We start from the raw sequence: 20503 nt of genomic DNA on the forward strand, positions 1-20503 counted from the left end.
AATGCACATGAAGCAGAACATAACAGTGCACTTACCGTATAGTATGCACCATGTGTAATCAGGGCCATAGCCAGAGGTGTGCGAGGCCGGTGCCACTGCACAAAGCGCAGAGCTCTGTGGGCGGAAACGTCACCTCCCCGCAGCCCTAGGTTGTGGCCAGCAGGGTGCCCGAGACAGGTGCTACTGGACTCACCCCCTATGTGTGACATCATGACGCCATGTGCAAAGGGGGCGAGGCCGGCACAGGGCGCATTACAGCCTTGTTACAGCTCTGGGCATAACACCCTCTGTGGAACCACAAACCATGGCAGTGTGCAATTCTGAGTAGTACAAGGGACGCCTGTGTCCGCAGGCGTGGGGCTGGGGCCCATGGTAATGACGACAGCGGCAGACAATAGCCCCACGCACTGTCACATTACCATATGGCGGTCAGTCAGGCTTCTGAGGCTGCCCGCCACTACGGCCACTTTGCGTCTGACTAATGGCTGCCTCCACAGGGGACCCTGTGTCCTATGTGTTACCCTATATAAGGCGATCAGTTCTGTAGGACACTACGCTACAGTTGCATAGCAGTAAATTGGGGGACAGCACTGTGTCACGGTGGTTGGCATTGCTGCCTCATAGCACTGGGGTCATGAGTTTAGTTCTAAAGCAGAATCTCATATGTATGGAGTTTGTATGTTCTCCTGGATTGTATGTATGTTTCCTAACGCTGTCGGCTTCCTCCCATACACCAGAAACATACTGGCAGCTGAGTAACAGCACCCTACTGTGTGTGTACCGGCATGCCTGGAAAATTAGAGTGTAAGCTCCAGTGGGGCAGGACCGGACGTCTCTGCACCGCGCTGCGTAAGAGGTGGAGCAATATATAACTACTGAACATAATATTGCTGCTTCTGAAACTTATACTATTACTGATCATGTTCCGGATTCTGGGCATATTACTCGTACTGGGTGTATATCTGTATGTATATTACCAACATGGGTATATATCTTTATGTACAGTCTGTGCTGTGTATTACTAGTACTGGGTGTATATCTGCATGTATATTACCAACATGGGTATATATCTTTATGTACAGTCTGTGCTGTGTATTACTAGTACTGGGTATATATCTGTATGTATATTACTAATATGGGTATATATCTCTATGTACAGTATGTGCTGTGTATTACTAATACTGGGTATATATCTTTATGTACAGTCTGTGCTGTATATTACTAGTACTGGGTATATATCTGTATGTATATTTCTAATATGGGTATATATCTCTATGTACAGTATGTGCTGTGTATTACTCGTACTGGGTATATATCTGTATGTATATTACCAATATGGGTATATATCTTTATGTACAGTCTGTGCTGTGTGTTACTAGTACTGGGTATATATCTGTATGTATTATATTACTAATATGGGTATATATCTCTATGTGCAGTATGTACTGTGTATTACTAGTACTGGGTGTTGATCTGTATGTATATTACTAATATGGGTATATATCTGTATGTACGGTATGTACTGTGTATTACTAGTACTGGGTGTATATCTGTATGTATATTACTAATATGGGTATATATCTGTATGTACAGTGTGTGCTGTGTATTACTAGTACTGGGTGTATATCTGTATGTATATTACTAATATGGGTATATATCTGTATGTACAGTATGTGCTGTGTATTACTAATACTGGGTATATATCTTTATGTACAGTCTGTGCTGTATATTACTAGTACTGGGTATATATCTGTATGTATATTTCTAATATGGGTATATATCTCTATGTACAGTATGTGCTGTGTATTACTCGTACTGGGTATATATTTGTATGTATATTACCAATATGGGTATATATCTTTATGTACAGTCTGTGCTGTGTGTTACTAGTACTGGGTATATATCTGTATGTATTATATTACTAATATGGGTATATATCTCTATGTGCAGTATGTACTGTGTATTACTAGTACTGGGTGTTTATCTGTATGTATATTACTAATATGGGTATATATCTGTATGTACGGTATGTACTGTGTATTACTAGTACTGGGTGTATATCTGTATGTATATTACTAATATGGGTATATATATGTATGTACAGTATGTGCTGTGTATTACTAGTACTGGGTGTATATCTGTATGTATATTACTAATATGGGTATATATCTGTATGTACGGTATGTACTGTGTATTACTAGTACTGGGTGTATATCTGTATGTATATTACTAATATGGGTATATATATGTATGTACAGTATGTGCTGTGTATTACTAGTACTGGGTGTATATCTGTATGTATATAACTAATATGGGTATATATCTGTATGTACAGTATGTGCTGTGTATTACTAGTACTGGGTGTATATCTGTATGTATATTACTAATATGGGTATATATCTGTATGTACAGTATGTGCTGTGTATTACTAGTACTGGGTGTATATCTGTATGTATATTACTAATATGGGTATACATCTGTATGTACAGTATGTGCTGTGTATTACTAGTACTGGGTGTATATCTGTATGTATATTACTAATATGGGTATATATCTGTATGTACGGTATGTACTGTGTATTACTAGTACTGGGTATATATATATATGTGTGTCTATATGTATTATTGTATAGAAGGTCCCCCCTTAGTGGCTGAGCCCCAGGCACTAGGACCCTGGTGTCCAGCGCAGCGGATGGTGCGACCACAAGACAGAGCAGGATGTTGCAGATGTTGGGGACAGATGTGAGTTTCGCTGTGATGGGAAGTAAGTGGCATCAGATGTATCTGTGCATCAGACGCTCCGTTATTTGCCGGACTCCGTCCAATGTGAAATGTTTCTGCGCTGAATTCTCACATTGATCAACGACGTGTCATGGGGTTAAAGGGACCCGATTATAAACATTTATATAGCGCCAGCATGCTCCGTGGCCACGGTCTACACTCAAGCGGATAAACCCGATGGTTTGCGTACAAATACGATGTTTGGGGTCTGCGCATAATCAGTACGGATCTTATGATGTCGCTCGCACCCTGTCAGTCACAGCACGATTGACATGCTGCAGCGTTTGGGGGGCCGGAGCGGGGGCAGCACCCTGCACTGTTCGAAATGGGGACGCGTCACCCCCGTTTTGAAAGCGTGAATGAGTCTAGGATCTGCGTCGTCATGCGCAGACTTCGATGACCCGGGTGTCGGGATCCGCCAGCCAGCCTGCGTAAGCTGACCGCTGCCTAAATCCATCGCAAATTGCGACCTAAGACGCAGCACTCAAATCGCGCAAATGTTGTATTAGAATTTTAATCGCACGGAAATGCACAGACGCTTCCCTGCAGCCGCACAATTCCATCCGAGCATGAATAAGGCGCAATGTGCGGCAGGTTACACACCTGCCAGCCTTTGTCACCTATACGAGATCAGCTACGCCTTACTGACACGTTTGCCATAAGAAGCTGTGCAAACATCGCGCAGACGGGCAGATGCCGGTGATAATTCACATACTCTGTGCTTTTCATCACATGATCATCTACAGCTGGAGACCTGCTCATCTATCCCTGAGCCAGTGCAGTCGGACTTAATCCCCTGCTGTATTGTTCTCTCTGTATTGTATTGCAGCTGATAACAACAGATGAAATGCTTATGCTAATAAGCCTTGATGCACCATGGCACAGCAAAGAAGGCTAGATAACCGAGGCTCCATCTGTATAATCCCCAGAGAATAAGAAAAGAGCTCTGTATACATAGGGCAGTATAAGAGATGGAGGTCATATGATCACTCAGCGTCATTTATCCAGGGGCAAAGCGCATTGCTGCTGCTGAAAGCGGGACCTTTTTCCTCATTACCGCAGGCGATAACACGGGTACCTTACGCCAGAGGTCACTGGTGACTCCGCCATCTCGTATAGCATTATTACTGCAGTAAGTGTTTCCGCGCAGGATGTGCGATTTTAAATGAAGAATAGTAACCAACCACGAGAGAGTAATATTTAATAATAACAATGGTTGTTATTTTATTACTTATTCTAATGAACGTTCATTTATATAGCGCCAACATACGCTGTAGCTCTTTACAATGTCACAGCTTTTCTACCTTATGACAATCAGAGGGACAATGACGTCTCCTTCCAGCCTGGAATATTTACAGATTCCTGACGCATTAATAGGATTTCAGGAAACGGGGCCATATAATTACAGCTGAGATTGTGTTACTGTGGTGTAACCATTATACAGATGCAATACGTAACCCCGTAACGCCCCCTTGTGGTGCTAATCTATGCGATGGATCTAATGTTGACTTCAGTTCATTCCATCCTACAACATTTTTTTTAAATGTGTCATGTGACAAACATGGGCGGGGCTTGCTAAGTACAGGGAAAGGTTTTTAGTGGGCATTAAATGGACAAGTCGGTGAGGTTAGCGCATAGAATACAACACACACAAAAAAAAAACCCATGAAAAATAAGACTAGACAAACAACATTCATTCTAGATGTCATTTCATTTACAGTCAAACATGTATAACAACCTGGCTGCACTGTCAGCCGCCCCGAAAACAGTCCTGGCCCACTGCCGTTTACCCTGCACCGCCCGCAACGCTGCGTCGCCACCCCACAAACACCGTTGCATCCAGTGGGGATGCAACTGCAATGTGTATGGCTACGCTGTCGCCGCACATGCACAATTTGCCACCGTCAGCAAGCTGCGCTGCGGGACGCTCATGCGGCCGGGTTTGAACGACCCCCAGTGTTTCGCCACTTGTAGCCGCAGCTGAGTTCCATGGAAGCTGTGTGGGAGTAAAAGGGAGATGTCCCTACCAAGATACTGAGAATTGTTAAGCGCTACTGAGAGTATATGAGAGTAACTGAAAACTATTAAGAGCTACCCAGATCTGCAGAGACTTATTGCAAGTATATTGGAAATCATATTGAAAGCACTGTGTAATCCTAACTTGTGCAGGAGACTGAATGTGCTGACAGCGTGATCTATGTATTGTGCAAGCTACTGTTGAACCATTGTAAAGAGAGGAAATCATTGTGTGAGAGTATGAGATGATTAAAGAGCTCTCTGAGAGTGAGCTATCGATACTGTAAAGTGAAGATAACTGTGCTGTTGAAAATTTAACTGCGTCTTATTATTGGAAAGTCAAAGCTACGGTTTCTCTGGAATCAGGAAAGACCAGCATTACTGTATACGCTAATATTATTACTTTTGCCTATTGTGGATTAAAATTACATATGTGTTATAGGATATTGACCGCTCAGCAACAGAATACTCCTAGACAGAATGTTGTGTTCACTCTATAGCAAATGACTGATCAGTCTAAGGTTTTTGCTAAATCTGTTGAGTAATAATCCATTTTGCTATTATTTTATTGGGGAATTAAACTGAGAGCGGGAAATTGATTTCTGTAGAAATCACTGCATCTTTTTTCACGCACCTCCAGAGCAGGGTAAGCATTTTTTTTTTCTTGTGCGACAGTGATTTAATAGTTATGCAAACAGTATTTGAGGTGTGGCTATTAAATAATGAGACTGATGCTTATAATTAATTAAATTTTATTAAGTACATTTTAAGTCTATTCCTCTTCCATGAACTCCCCTTCGATGTCCTCCACACACCGCTGCATTCTTATTGTCCATTATCTGTCGGCTGTCTCACAGCTCCGTCGATTTCTTCTTTACCTCAGTAACTGATGCAGAACAGGTTCCCTGGAGCACGGATTTGACTTTAGGGAAAAGAAAGAAGTCACACGGTGCTATGTCTGGTGAGTATGGAGGGTACCTAGCGCTGCAATCTGTTTCTAGGCCAAACACTGCGTCAGAGAGAGAGCTGAGTTGTTCTGATGGAGGATGAAGCAGTTTTTCCACACCTCTTACTGGAACATATTTGTAGTAATACTGATTCACTGTTGCGCCTCCTGGTGCTCAGTCTACAAAACAGCACCCTTGATCTTAGAGGAAATAACAGACACGGCTTTGAATTTGGATCTTAGCACAAACTTTATGTCATGTCAAGATCCTGATGCAAAACTTATCTAACGGTTTCTTTGTCGATGTTCACCATTTCTACTGTCATCCCGAGTCAACGTTTTTTTTCCGATGTGCGACGTTCATCATCTTCCACATCCTCACGGCGGTCACTAAATCTTTTGTGCATCGCAAACACATGTGCACGTGACACACTCTGCCTCGTAACCCACGGTTCGCATGCGGAAAGATTCGGTGTTTGTTCAATTTAACTAAAGATTTAACGTGAACCCGTTGCTTACTCTTGAACTAAGACACATGGGAAACGCCCAAAACTTTTTCTTTTGCTGCGTGACAGCAAACTGTCCGTGCGAGAGGAGGGGTGAGACTTGCTGAGCTGTTTTGGGATGGTCAATGTTCCCGCTCTTCCTTTTATCTCACGCAGTATGGTTTATTTTGAAAACATACAATCCAGTTATTTAATAGTCGCGCCTTGTACCTCAGTTATTGCGTTTCAGTGGTTTGAAATAAAAATCTGATTGCAGATTAGAATAGTAAGTGAAATGGGAGAAAGGGTTAGGGGTCTCAATACATTTACATAGGGTGGTACATACACCATAGGTTCTCAAACCACGTGTGTGGCTGGGTCAGGACACAGTGGCAGTGTCCACTATCACTCATCGGTGGGACGTGCCAGTGACCCGCTGTTAATAAGTTGCTCTGAAATAAACATTACAAGAAGCCCCAATGTGCGGGGATAAGGAATGTTCATTTTGTGGGCACTTCTATAACTACTGTTAAATAGGTCCCATTACATGAAACAAATACATTGTTTAAAAGGAACAGCCACTCTATCAGACACACATGCCTCTGCCATTGTGTCACCAAAACGTGGGCACCTTTGTGGCAGCAGTCTCTGCCTCCAGCATAGTGCTCCACGCTACAAGGTTCTGCAAGTCCTGTGATGATTCCAAGAGCAGTGGATTCAGCGTTAGACTGCCGGACCCTCTGACAGCCCGGTGTCTGGTGGAAGAGATGCTCGGAATGGACCACCAGAGAATGATCTACAACCCCGACAGGGGTTGTAGATCATTCTCTGTACTTCCACAGCCAGTGCTTCACTTCCACAGCCAGTGCTCCAATGCCCACTTACCCCAACTTGCTGCGACCATGTCGGGATTACTCGGACAGTTCGGAGACCAAACTGTGGCGCGACTAGTGATCTGTAGTGAATAAAGGGCACTCTGGACATGACATCCCCCATTCTCCATATACTGTAAGTTCCACCAGCAGTATTCAGTGGGTAAAGTCTACATACCATTATTAAACAGTAGGTGTACCTGCTGTAAAGTGTGATGTCTGGTCATATCATGGTGGACTTCAACATAAATCAATAGAAGACCCTAGTTGCACAAGCCTGCACACCTCGAATACTTTGTGGAAGCGCCTGCAGACATATCTCAGACATTCTGAGCAGGACAAGAGGCGGCATCACCCACTGCAACCAATCATAGTCTAGCTATCATTTTACAGCACGTATTACATACATAATAGCTGGAATCTGATTGGTTGCTATGGGCAACACCCCACCCCTACTTTCCCCTCTCCTGGACTTCACAATTCTGTCCCAATTCTTCCTGCACAAGGCCCATCATTATTGGGTGGGGGTCTCCTGGGCACAGCCCAGTCTCCAACAGGACAGAGGTCTAAGCTGACTGACCCATCCCAAACCTTTCGTCCTCCTGACCTGAAGCTGTTCCATGGTTGGGTGTGAGCTTTGGATCATCATTTTGGAAGGTGACGTTCCTCATTTTCATCCTCTGACCAAGACCATTCGGAGGGATTCATGACTAGAGCCCCAGCCGCAGAGAACCAGCACCAAGTGTTACCGTTAATATGATGCCAAGCAAATCTTCAAATTAGGTCCACAAAGTTGATCTTTGGCCCCAGAAACCAATGTCCCACATGGCTTGTGGTGGCTGACTGCATCCTTTAGGCAGATGTGTTTGGGTGCTCTTAGCCTTATGCCAGATTCCTCCTCATGATACTGCACTCTCTCTGAAGGCCCTCATACATCATCAATCGATTGAGGCAATTTGCATATGATTGTGCAAATAAATCTGCAATGTACGGAGGTTCACAGATGGCGGATTCATTCCAAAAAAACGATTGGAATTGTTGAATCAGGTTGTCCAACATGTTGGGTTTCGCAGCTCAGTTAGGGTTGTAGATTGCTAGTGTATGGTAACAATCAGCTGATCTGCAGACCGGTTCTAGTAAACTGATGAGCCGCTCAAGACTGGCAGACCTGTATTTGCTGATAATGACCTGCAGATCTCTGACACATCTGTAATGTATGGGCGCAGATTGCTGGATTGGGGAATCTTTACTCTGGGGAAAATCTCAGAACCTGCAGACTGATTTATTGTGATTGCTGATGTATGCGGCCCGTGCTCCCGGGTACACGCAATCAGCTGTCACAGATGGATGGGGATCCTACAGGAACAGCTGATCTTTACGCGTCATTAATCACAACCACTTTCATTGTTGACAGGTGGGTGCAAGTGGTTTATTCTGAACACATTTATAGCCCCACTAAGATAGGGTATGCAAACTTATGCAACCGAGGTATCGTAGGGTGTGTGTATATATATATATATAAATATATATATATATAATAAGATTTTACTCACCGGTAAATCTATTTCTCGTAGTCCGTAGTGGATGCTGGGACTCCGTAAGGACCATGGGGAATAGCGGCTCCGCAAGAGACTGGGCACAACTAAAAGCAAGCTTTTAGACTACCTGGTGTGCACTGGCTCCTCCCACTATGACCCTCCTCCAGACCTCAGTTAGGATACTGTGCCCGGAAGAGCTGACACAATTAGGAAGGATTTTGAATCGCGGGTAAGACTCATACCAGCCACACCAATCACACCGTATAACTCGTGATACTATACCCCGTTAACCGTATGAACAACAACTGAGCCTCTCAACAGATGGCTCAACAATAACCCTTTAGTTAAACAATAACTATATACAAGTATTGCAGACAATCCGCACTTGGGATGGGCGCCCAGCATCCACTACGGACTACGAGAAATAGAATTACCGGTGAGTAAAATCTTATTTTCTCTGACGTCCTAAGTGGATGCTGGGACTCCGTAAGGACCATGGGGATTATACCAAAGCTCCCAAACGGGCGGGAGAGTGCGGATGACTCTGCAGCACCGAATGGGCAAACTCTAGGTCCTCCTCAGCCAGGGTATCAAACTTGTAGACTCTTGCAAAAATGTTTGAACCCGACCAAGTAACAGCTCGGCAAAGTTGTAAAGCCGAGACCCCTAGGGCAGCCGCCCAAGAAGAGCCCACTTTCCTCGTGGAATAGGCTTTTACAGATTTAGGGTGCGGCAGTCCAGCCGCAAAATGTGCAAGTTGAATCGTGCCACAGATCCAGCGAGCACTAGTCTGCTTAGAAGCAGGAGCACCCAGCTTGTTGGGTGCATACAGGATAAATAGCGAGTCAGTTTTCCTGACTCCAGCCGTCCTGGAAACATATACTTTTCAGGGCCCTGACTACGTCCAGTAACTTGGAATCCTCCAAGTCCCAAGTAGCCGCAGGCACCACAATAGGTTGGTTCACATGAAAAACTGATACCACCTTAGGAAGGAATTGGGAACGAGTCCTCAATTCCGCCTTATCCATATAAAATACAAATAAGGGTTTTTGCATGACATAGCCGCCAATTCTGATACACGCCTGGCCGACGCCAAGGCCCACAGCATGACCACTTTCCACGTGAGGTATTGTAGCTCCACGGATTTAAGTGGCTCAACCCAATGCGACTTCAGGAAATCCAACACCACGTTGAGATCCCACGGTGCCACTGGAGGCACAAACGGGGGCTGACTATGCAGCACTCCCTTAACAAAAGTCTGAACTTCAGGCAGTGAAGCCAGTTCTACTTTTGGAAGAAAATCGATAGAGCCGAAATCTGGACCTTAATGGAACCCAATTTTAGGCCCATAGTCACCTCTGACTGTAGAAAGTGCAAAAATCGACCTAGCTGAAATTCCTCCTTTGGGGCCTTCCTGGCCTCACAGCACGCAACATATTTCCGCCATATGCGGTGATAAAGGTTTGCGTTCACTTCTTTCCTAGCTTTAATTAGCGTAGGGATAACTTCCTCCGGAGTGCCCTTTTCCTTCAGGATCCGGCGTTCAACCGCCATGCCGTCAAACGCAGCCGCGGTACGTCTTGGAACAGACAGGCCCCCTGCTGCAGCAGGTCCTGTCTGAGCGGCAGAGGCCATGGGTCCTCTAAGATCATTTCTTGGAGTTCTGGGTACCAAGCTCTTCTTGGCCAATCCGGAACAATGAGTATAGTTCTTACTCCTCTCCTTATTATTCTCATTACCCTGGGTAAGAGAGGCAGAGAAGGGAACACATACACCGACTGGTACACCCACGGTGTTACCAGAGCGTCCACAGCTATCGCCTGATGGTCCCTTGACCTGGCGCAATATCTTTGTAGCTTTTTGTTGAGGCGGGACGCCATCATGTCCACCTGTGGCCTTTCCCAACGGTGTACAATCATTTGGAAGACTTCTGGATGAAGTCCCCACTCTCCCGGGTGGAGGTCGTGTCTGCTGAGAAAGTCTGCTTCTCAGTTGTCCACTCCGGGAATGAACACTGCTGACAGTGCTAACACATGATTTTCCGCCCATCGGAGAATCCTTGTGGCTTCTGCCATCGCCATCCTGCTTCTTGTGCCGCCCTGTCGGTTTACATGAGCGACCGCCGTGATGTTGTCTGACTGGATTAGCACCGGCCGGTGTTGAAGCAGGGGTCTAGCCTGACTTAGGGCATTGTAAATGGCCCTTAGTTCCAGAATATTTATGTGTAGGGAAGTCTCCTGACTTTTCCATAGGCCTTGGAAGTTTCTTCCCTGTGTGACTGCCCCCCAGCCTCGAAGGCTGGCATCCGTGGTCACCAGGACCCAGTCCTGTATGCCGAATCTGCGGCCCCCTAGAAGATGAGCACTCTGCAGCCACCACAACAGCGACACCCTGGCCCTTGGAGACAGGGTTATCCGCCGATGCATCTGAAGATGCGACCCGGACCACTTGTCCAACAGATCCCACTGGAAGATCCTTGCATGGGACCTGGCGAATGGAATTTCTTCGTAAGAAGCTACCATCTTTCCCAGGGCTCGCGTGCATTGATGCACCGACACCTGTATTTGTATTAGGAGGTCTCTGTCTAGAGACGACAACTCCTTGGACTTCTCCTCCGGGAGAAATCCTTTTTATCCTGTTCTGTGTCCAGAACCATACCCAGGAACAGTAGACACGTCGTAGGAACCAGCTGCGACTTTGGAATATTCAGAATCCAGCCGTGCTGTTGTAGCACTTCCCGAGATAGTGCTACTCCGACGAACAACTGCTCCCTGGACCTCGCCTTTATAAGGAGATCGTCCAAGTACGGGATAATTATTTCGGCCATTACCTTGGTAAATACCCTCGGTGCCGGGGACAGACCAACGGCAACGTCTGGAATTGGTAATGACAATCCTGTACCACAATTTTGAGGTACTCCTGGTGAAGAGGGTAAATAGGGACATGCAGGTAAGCATCCTTGATGTCCAGTGATACCATGAAATTCTCCAGGCTTGCAATAATCGCCCTGAGCGATTCCATTTTCAACTTGAACCTTCGTATATAAGTGTTCAAGGATTTCAATTTTAGAATGGGTCTCACCGAACCGTCTGGTTTCGGTACCACAACATTTTGGAATAGTAACCCCGGCCTTGTTGAAGGAGGGGTACCTTGATTTCACCTGCTGGAAGTACAGCTTGTGAATTGCCGCCAGTACTACCTTTCTCCGAAGGCAGCAGGCAAGGCTGATGTGAGGTAACTGCGAGGGGGAGTCGCCTCGAACTCCAGCCTGTATCCCTGTGATACTACTTGCAGAACCTAGGGATCCACCTGTGGGCAAGCCCACTGGTCCCTGAAGTTCCCGAGACGCGCCCCCACCGCACCTGTCTCCACCTGTGGAGCCCCAGCGTCATGCGGTGGACTCAGAGGAAGCGGGGGAAGATTTTTGATCCTGGGAACTGGCTGTCTGGTGCAGCTTTTTCCGTCTTCCCTTGTCTCTGTGCAGAAAGGAAGCGCCTTTGACCCGCTTGCTTTTCTGAAGCCGAAAGGACAGTACCTGAAAATACGGTGCTTTCTTAGGCTGTGAGGAAACCTGAGGTAAAAATTTTTCTTCCCAGCTGTTGCTGTGGATACGAGGTCCCAGAGACCATCCCCAAACAATTCCTCACCCTTATAAGGCAGAATCTCCATGTGCCTTTTAAAGGCAGCATCACCTGTCCACTGCCGGGTCTCTAATACCCTCCTGGCAGAATGGACATTGCATTAATTCTGGATGCCAGCCGGCAAATATCCCTCTGTGCATCCTTCATATATAAGACGACGTCTTTAATATGCTCTATGTTAGCAAAATATTATCCCTGTCTTAGGGTATTAATATTATCTGACAGGGTATCAGACCACGCTGCAGCAGCACTATTTATACTGAGGCAATTGCAGGTCTCAGTATAGAAACTGAGTGTGTATATACAGACTTCAGGATAGCCTCCTGCTTTTTATCAGCAGGCTCCTTCAAGGTGGCCGTATCCTAAGACGGCAGTGCCACCTTTTTTGACAAACGTGTGAGCGCCTTATCCACCCTAGGGGATATCTCCCAACGTGACCTATCCTCTGGCGGGAAAGGGTACGCCATCAGTAACTTTTTAGAAATTACCAGTTTCTTATCGGGGGAACCCACGCTTCTTTACACACTTCATTCACTCATCTGATGGGGGAACAAAACACTGGCTGCTTTTTCTCCCCAAAAATAAAACCCCTTTTATGTGGTACTTGGGTTCATGTCAGAAATGTGTAACACATTTTTCATTGCCGAGATCATGTAACGGATGTTCCTAGTGGATTGTGTATATATCTCAACCTCGTCGACACTGGAGTCAGACACCGTGTCGACATCTGTGTCTGCCATCTGAGGTAACGGGCGTTTTTTGAGCCCCTGATGGCCTTTGAGACGCCTGGGCAGGCGCGGGCTGAGAAGCCGGCTGTCCCACAGCTGTTACGTCATCCAGCCTTTTATGTAAGGAGTTGACATTGTCGGTTAATACCTTCCACCTATCCATCCACTCTGGTGTCGGCCCCACAGGGGGCGACATCCCATTTATCGGCCTCTGCTCCACCTCCACGTAACCTTCCTCATCCAACATGTCGACACAGCCGTACCGACACACCGCACACACACAGGGAATGCTCTGACTGAGGACAGGACCCCACAAAGTCCTTTGGGGAGACAGAGAGAGAGTATGCCAGCACACACCAGAGCGCTATATAATGCAGGGATTAACACTATAACTGAGTGATTTTTCCCCCAATAGCTGCTTGTATACACATATTGCGCCTAAATTTAGTGCCCCCCCTCTCTTTTTAACCCTTTGAGTCTGAAAACTACAGGGGAGAGCCCGGGGAGCTGTCTTCCAGCTGCACTGTGAAGAAAAAATGGCGCCAGTGTGCTGAGGGAGATAGCCCCGCCCCTTTTTCGGCGGACTTTTCTCCCGCTTTTTTCATGGATTCTGGCAGGGGTAATTTATCACATATATAGCCCTGGGACTATATATTGTGATGATTTGCCAGCCAAGGTGTCTTATATTGCCCTCAGGGCGCCCCCCCCAGCGCCCTGCACCCATCAGTGACCGGAGTGTGAGGTGTGCATGAGGAGCAATGGCGCACAGCTGCAGTGCTGTGCGCTACCTTGTTGAAGACAGAAGTCTTCTGCCGCCGATTTTCCGGAACACTTCTTGCTTCTGGCTCTGTAAGGGGGCCGGCGGCGCGGCTCCGGGACCGAACACCAAGGTCGGGTCCTGCGGTCGATCCCTCTGGAGCTAATGGTGTCCAGTAGCCTAAGAAGCCCAAACTACCACCAGTTAGGTAGGTTCGCTTCTTCTCCCCTTAGTCCCTCGCTGCAGTGAGTCTGTTGCCAGCAGATCTCACTGTAAAATAAAAAACCTAAAATACACTTTCTTTCTAGGAGCTCAGGAGAGCCCCTAGTGTGCATCCAGCTCAGCCGGGCACAAGATTCTAACTGAGGTCTGGAGGAGGGTCATAGTGGGAGGAGCCAGTGCACACCAGGTAGTCCTAAAGCTTTCTTTAGTTGTGCCCAGTCTCCTGCGGAGCCGCTATTCCCCATGGTCCTTACGGAGTCCCAGCATCCACTTAGGACGTCAGAGAAATATATGCAAGAAAAATTCAGCGGCACTCCGGGACTTGGGATATCAAAGAACGTGTATTTAAAGCATCACAATACACAAATAGGTCCGACGTTTCGGGGCCCGATGCTTTAAATACACGTTCTTTGATATCACAAGTCCCGGAGTGCCGCTGAATTTTTCTTGCATATTCACCTTCCACTACGGAGGGCACCCGGGCCATACAGTATTTTATTCCAGGGAGTGCCGGGCTGCACCAAAGTACATATATATATATATATATATATATATATATATATATATATATACACACACACACATATATATGTATATATATATATATATATATATATATATATATTCTTTCTTTTTTATCAGAATATAATAAAAAAAATTATATTGATATAAATATATAGGGGCAAACTCCAAATATGCAGCTGTTAAAAATCAGACAGGAACCCGATAGAAATCCAAAAGGAAAAAAGAAAACAGGACCAGCAGAAAAGGTCTGTGCTGCCACAGTGGTGTATATTGTGGTATTACACAAATCATTTTATTACTATTATATAAAAGTGTATATTGATAATTGTGTAACACATTATGTAACGCTAAGTGTACGCAGACATACAAGCACTATACTAGTGGGACAGGAAGATCCTCGTTCCCCCAGCATCACCCGCTGTTACCCATCCTGGATTACCTGCAGCTCACGGTGTATATGTCTGTATACATGTGTGACAATTCTATCAATATACTACTTTCATATTAGTAATAACGTGAGTGTAATCTCACATCGTTCTTAAGTTAATTTGACCTATTTAATATACACGATAGGGACAGCACAGACATTCGCACTGTTTATTTTTTACTCTATACCCATAATTCAGGGTTTACGAGGGTGTGTATACTTTTGATGTAAGTAAATAGGTAAGCAGTGGTTTGGCTGTTATCCTGGGTGCATAGGTGACCGCAGTCTCGCGGTGTGCGTGGGCAGGTGACCGCAGTCTCGCGGGGTGTGTGTGTGGACGGGTAACCACAGTCTCGCGGTGTGCGTGGGCGTGTAACCAGTCTCGCGGTGTGCGTGGGCGGGTAACCACAGTCTCGCGGTGTGCGTGGGCGGGTAACCACAGTCTCGCGGTGTGCGTGGGCGGGTGACCACAGTCACGCGGTGTGCGTGGGCGGGTGACCACAGTCACGCGGTGTGCGTGGGCGGGTGACCACAGTCACGCGGTGTGCGTGGGCGGGTGACCACAGTCACGCGGTGTGCGTGGGCGGGTGACCACAGTCTCGCGGTGTGCGTGGTCGGGTAACCACAGTCTGGCGTTGTGCGTGGGCGGGTGACCACAGTCACGCGGTGTGCGTGGGCGGGTGACCACAGTCTCGCGGTGTGCGTGGGCGGGTAACCACAGTCTCGCGGTGTGCGTGGGCGGGTAACCACAGTCACGCGGTGTGCGTGGGCGGGTGACCACAGTCACGCGGTGTGCGTGGGCGGGTGACCACAGTCACGCGGTGTGCGTGGGCGGGTGACCACAGTCACGCGGTGTGCGTGGGCGGGTGACCACAGTCTCGCGGTGTGCGTGGGCGGGTAACCACAGTCTGGCGTTGTGCGTGGGCGGGTGACCACAGTCACGCGGTGTGCGTGGGCGGGTGACCACAGTCTCGCGGTGTGGGTGGGCGGGTAACCACAGTCACGCGGTGTGCGTGGGCGGGTGACCACAGTCTCGCGGTGTGCGTGGGCGGGTGACCACAGTCTCACGGTGTGCGTGGGCGGGTAACCAGTGTCTTGCGGTGTGCGTGGGCGGGTAACCACAGTCTTGCTTTGTGCGTGGGCGGGTAACCAGTGTCTCGCGGTGTGCGTGGGCGGGTAACCAGTGTCTCGCGGTGTGCGTGGGCGGGTAACCAGTGTCTCGCGGTGTGCGTGGGCGGGTGACCACAGTCTCACGGTGTGCGTGGGCGGGTAACCAGTGTCTCGCGGTGTGCGTGGGCGGGTAACCACAGTCTTGCTTTGTGCGTGGGCGGGTAACCAGTGTCTCGCGGTGTGCGTGGGCGGGTAACCAGTGTCTCGCGGTGTGCGTGGGCGGGTGACAGACACTTCATCAGTCTGTGGCAGTTACTGCAATTCATACACTTTCCCCGGAATGACACACTGCAGACTCCACACATAACCTCACTGCTTTATGTCACACAACAGAGGGACATTGTACACTGGCTGCATATAGACACAGGAGAAGTCTTCATCAAGAACATAAAAATAGAAAACGAGAACGAGGCACCAGCAATTATCGTAGTCATCCTGACATATCCTTGTAGGCAAATGTATTTTATTCTCTTTTTTTTGCTTTTATACATAAAAAATTCTGTAAAAATGTGAAGTAAAATGATAAAGGCAGGAAAAAAAAACAAGAAGAAAATAAAAATCAACAATGCACAAATCTGCCTAAAAAACACATCGGGGGGAATGGAAATATAATTAATGAATTAAAAAAAAATTCTAGATAAACACAATTGGCGTTAAGCTGTGGAATATTTACAAGATGAAACTCATGATTTAATAGCACTCGTCAGGAGGATTCGTCAGTACAGGAGGGGCTGGAACATGAAACAAAAATATATAACATTATATTCACATATATGTTAAAATATAATACAGGCCCATGAAGGGAGGAAGAAAAGAAAAACAAAACAACAATCCCCCCCCCCTTAGATGTCCACAATTTATTGCGCTGTACAGTTGGGAAAGGCGGAGAGAAGAGGGCGAGGAAGCACAATTCAGAAAATATGTCCACAGAGCTTACACTCAAATCCACTCTTCTGATCCGCAAGGGATAAAAAGACCTCTGACGACAGAGCACACTGTCAGAGATCATACCCTAACCGATATGGGCCGCACAGGCTTTATGTGGTCTGAGAACAGGGGAGCGGTAACCCAGACACTAGAGGGCGCTACTCAAAGTCCACGTCCTCTTTGGGCTTGTAGATAGAGCCGAACTTCTGCATGTACTTCTTGATGTACTCCTTGGTTTTATGCTTGACGTTCTCATTGCAGTCCAGGTCCTCCGGGTTCTTGCAGTATTTCAGCTCCTTGTTCATGACGCCGTGCGTCAGCTGCGGGAAGGAAAGACAGGACCATTACTCCCTAATTACGGAGGAGGATTCCTTCCCGTTATTAGATGCTGTATAACACCTCTATCAGCGATCATATTTATTATTATTTTCTAGAAGAGCAGGAAAGTAAAACATGAATCTTGTAGAAATCTATGTATTATAAAGAAAGAGCAATTAGTAAATCTGGTCAAGTCTGGATGGGCAGATTGTGGGTCAGGGGTCATTAGGATAGGTAATACAGGACGCACGGATTGGGCCTGGGATGTAGCGTCCTGCACTCCTCTGGGAGAATAACAGTAACTGCCCCCCTCCCTCCCCCCATGACGCACTAATATAGTCCTATACCCCTGTCCCGGGCAATACTGCACCTTGCGGGCGAGATGTTTGAAGTCCTCTGTGTTATTTATTCGTCCCATCTTACAGTCCGGCTTCCTGTACGGGTTCAGGCATTGCACGATGAATTGAGACATCTGAAGGGGAAAAGGAACAGAGCGAGACGCAATTGGAGGAGGGCAGTGTAATGACGCAGCGGGAGTAACCGGGAATGAACGGATGACACGTCAGGAGGAATTCTATTCATTTACAAAGGGATTTTAAAAAAACATATGAAGAAAGCCGGCAGATACGCGCAGATGCTGGAAATGCGCTAAATACACCCAATCCCGACGGCGCGATACAATAAATCTGTAACACATGCAGAATAATCACCACGCGTTCCCCTGAGAAACCACACGACTGTAAGTGTACGCAGCGGCCGGTCGGTACATACCTCTTTTCTAAAGACTTCTTTGCTTTTCTTCGCCAGTTCGCTGGATGTGTCGGCTTCAGCCGTTTTAGCTTTTTTGGAAGACTGCAAAATAAACAAATATTTATATATCCTGAGCTCCGAGAGTAGAGCGTAAGCTCTGCCGGCAATTATGTACAAGAGGTAAGATAGGGAGAGGAATTGTGGCTGTTCCCGCTCACGCTGTGTACAGATATTGCGGTAACATGTCCACGTACAGAACACGCTCCTTTCCCACACTACGGCAAGGATATCTAATTACGCAGGAATCGCACACGGATGAACAGATCACACGGAATGTAGAGTAACGACATTGCAGTGACCACATACAGTACTTTCTATATGTCCCGGAACACTACATTATAGCCTCGTGTCATCGCGGTTCATCCATAACTCGCTAATCACATGACTGGTCCTGACCGTAATACCACAGAGAACGCAGACACCGGACCACCGGCATGTGCTGGGACTACTGGAAAGAACCCAGACAGACATGGGGAGAACTTACAAACTAAGCACTGATGCCAGGACTCCGGCGATCAGAGGCAGCATGGATAACCATCTATGGTAACCTGCCGGATTAGACCGGTGGAAACAGAGCATTGCACCCATCCTGTCCCTTTAACTGGGAGCCTCGCCGCAGACCGTAAAATGGAAGAGAGAATTCCTGCTGCCCCCATCCACATTCCTTATCCACAGGACACCGGGATGAGAAGAGGCTCTGTCCATGTTACTGGGATTTATGGGGGGGTGCTAACATGGCCGCAGCTGTTTCTTTGCCAGTGGGGGGCAGTGTGGAGGGCCGTGCAGGAGTGGAAGTCAGTCACATATCAGGCAGGACACACATGACGGAAGACCTCCAGACCTTTGGGGCAGATCACATTACATGTCTACAGACAGCTGTGTTTCCCCGACTACCCCCCGCGGCTCCTTATAACTGGTGCCCTCAACGCAGGGGGCCACAAGTGTACCGCCATAATAGCTGGGGGAGAACGGGGCAATGAGACAGGCAAGGGGCCTGAAAAAGGACAAATTAGTCTGAAATAGTGACCAGCATAAAGTACAGTCACAGATCTGTCACCTAGTGATCTCCCTAACCTGCCCCAGGTAACACCAGAAACTCCGTACAGCTCCCGCCTGCTGCCGAGTACGGAGCAAAACAAAGCAAAGTAGGTCACTCTGTATCTGGAACAAACCATGCTGCACTGCTAGGGGGGCACATACATTTATTGTTATTTTAGTTTTAAAGTATTTGGTATAAAGTAGCAGATTAAGATACAAAGTTTAAGAACAAGTTACACGGAGCATGGGGCAGGGTGCACGGGGCATGCTGGCTCCCCCAAGTGGCTAAGATGGTAAAGGAAGGAGCCGACCCTCACGCCACACAGGCAATCATACAGGTCACAGCTACGCTATGCCGGACATTGGGACATAGACTGGCAGCGAGAGCATATGTATGTTATTCTACGGCTACTGTATGCTGGACACAGACTGGCAGCGAGGCACAGGGTGTATGGATGGTATTATACAGCACACAGCTACTGTATGCTGGACACAGACCAGCAGCGAGGCACAGGGTGTATGTATGGTATTATACAGCACACAGCTACTGTATGCTGGACACAGACCGGCAGCGAGGCACAGGGTGTATGGATGGTATTATACAGCACACAGCTACTGTATGCTGGACACAGACCAGCAGCGAGGCACAGGGTGTATGGATGGTATTATACAGCACACAGCTACTGTATGCTGGACACAGACCAGCAGCGAGGCACAGGGTATATGGATGGTATTATACAGCACACAGCTACTGTATGCTGGACACAGACCAGCAGCGAGGCACAGGGTATATGGATGGTATTATACAGCACACGGCTACTGTATGCTGGACACAGACCAGCAGCGAGGCACAGGGTGTATGGATGGTATTATACAGCACACAGCTACTGTATGCTGGACACAGACCAGCAGCGAGGCACAGGGTGTATGGATGGTATTATACAGCACACAGCTACTGTATGCTGGACACAGACCAGCAGCGAGGCACAGGGTATATGTATAGTATTATATAGCACACAGCTACTGTATGCTGGACACATGGACACAGACCAGCAGCGAGGCACAGGGCATATGTATAGTATTATATAGCACACAGCTATTGTATGCTGGACACAGACAAGCAGCGAGGCACAGGGTGTATGGATGGTGTTATACAGCACACAGCTACTGTATGCTGGACACATGGACAAAGACCAGCAACGAGGCACAGGGTGTATGGATGGTGTTATACAGCACACAGCTACTGTATGCTGGACACAAACCAGCAGCGAGGCACAGGGTGTATGGATGGTATTATACAGCA

The 20503-nt window shown here is 47.3% G+C and overlaps 1 protein-coding gene across 1 annotated transcript in view; it reads right to left on the reverse strand.

Moving 5' to 3' along the window:
• Positions 1 to 16553: 16553 nt before the first annotated feature.
• The window catches only part of SETD2 (SET domain containing 2, histone lysine methyltransferase), a 147224-nt gene continuing 143274 nt past the window's right edge, over positions 16554 to 20503 (reverse strand). Inside the window, exons 20-22 of the mRNA XM_063924606.1 lie at positions 18124 to 18204; positions 17723 to 17824; positions 16554 to 17354 (exon numbers count right to left, since the gene is read on the reverse strand). Of these exons, the coding sequence (XP_063780676.1) occupies positions 17193 to 17354; positions 17723 to 17824; positions 18124 to 18204 (345 nt within the window). The 3' untranslated portion in view covers positions 16554 to 17192. The remainder of the gene's footprint in view (positions 17355 to 17722; positions 17825 to 18123; positions 18205 to 20503) is intronic.

Source organism: Pseudophryne corroboree, chromosome 5, assembly GCF_028390025.1.
Source record: "Pseudophryne corroboree isolate aPseCor3 chromosome 5, aPseCor3.hap2, whole genome shotgun sequence".
Lineage (NCBI taxonomy): Eukaryota > Metazoa > Chordata > Amphibia > Anura > Myobatrachidae > Pseudophryne > Pseudophryne corroboree.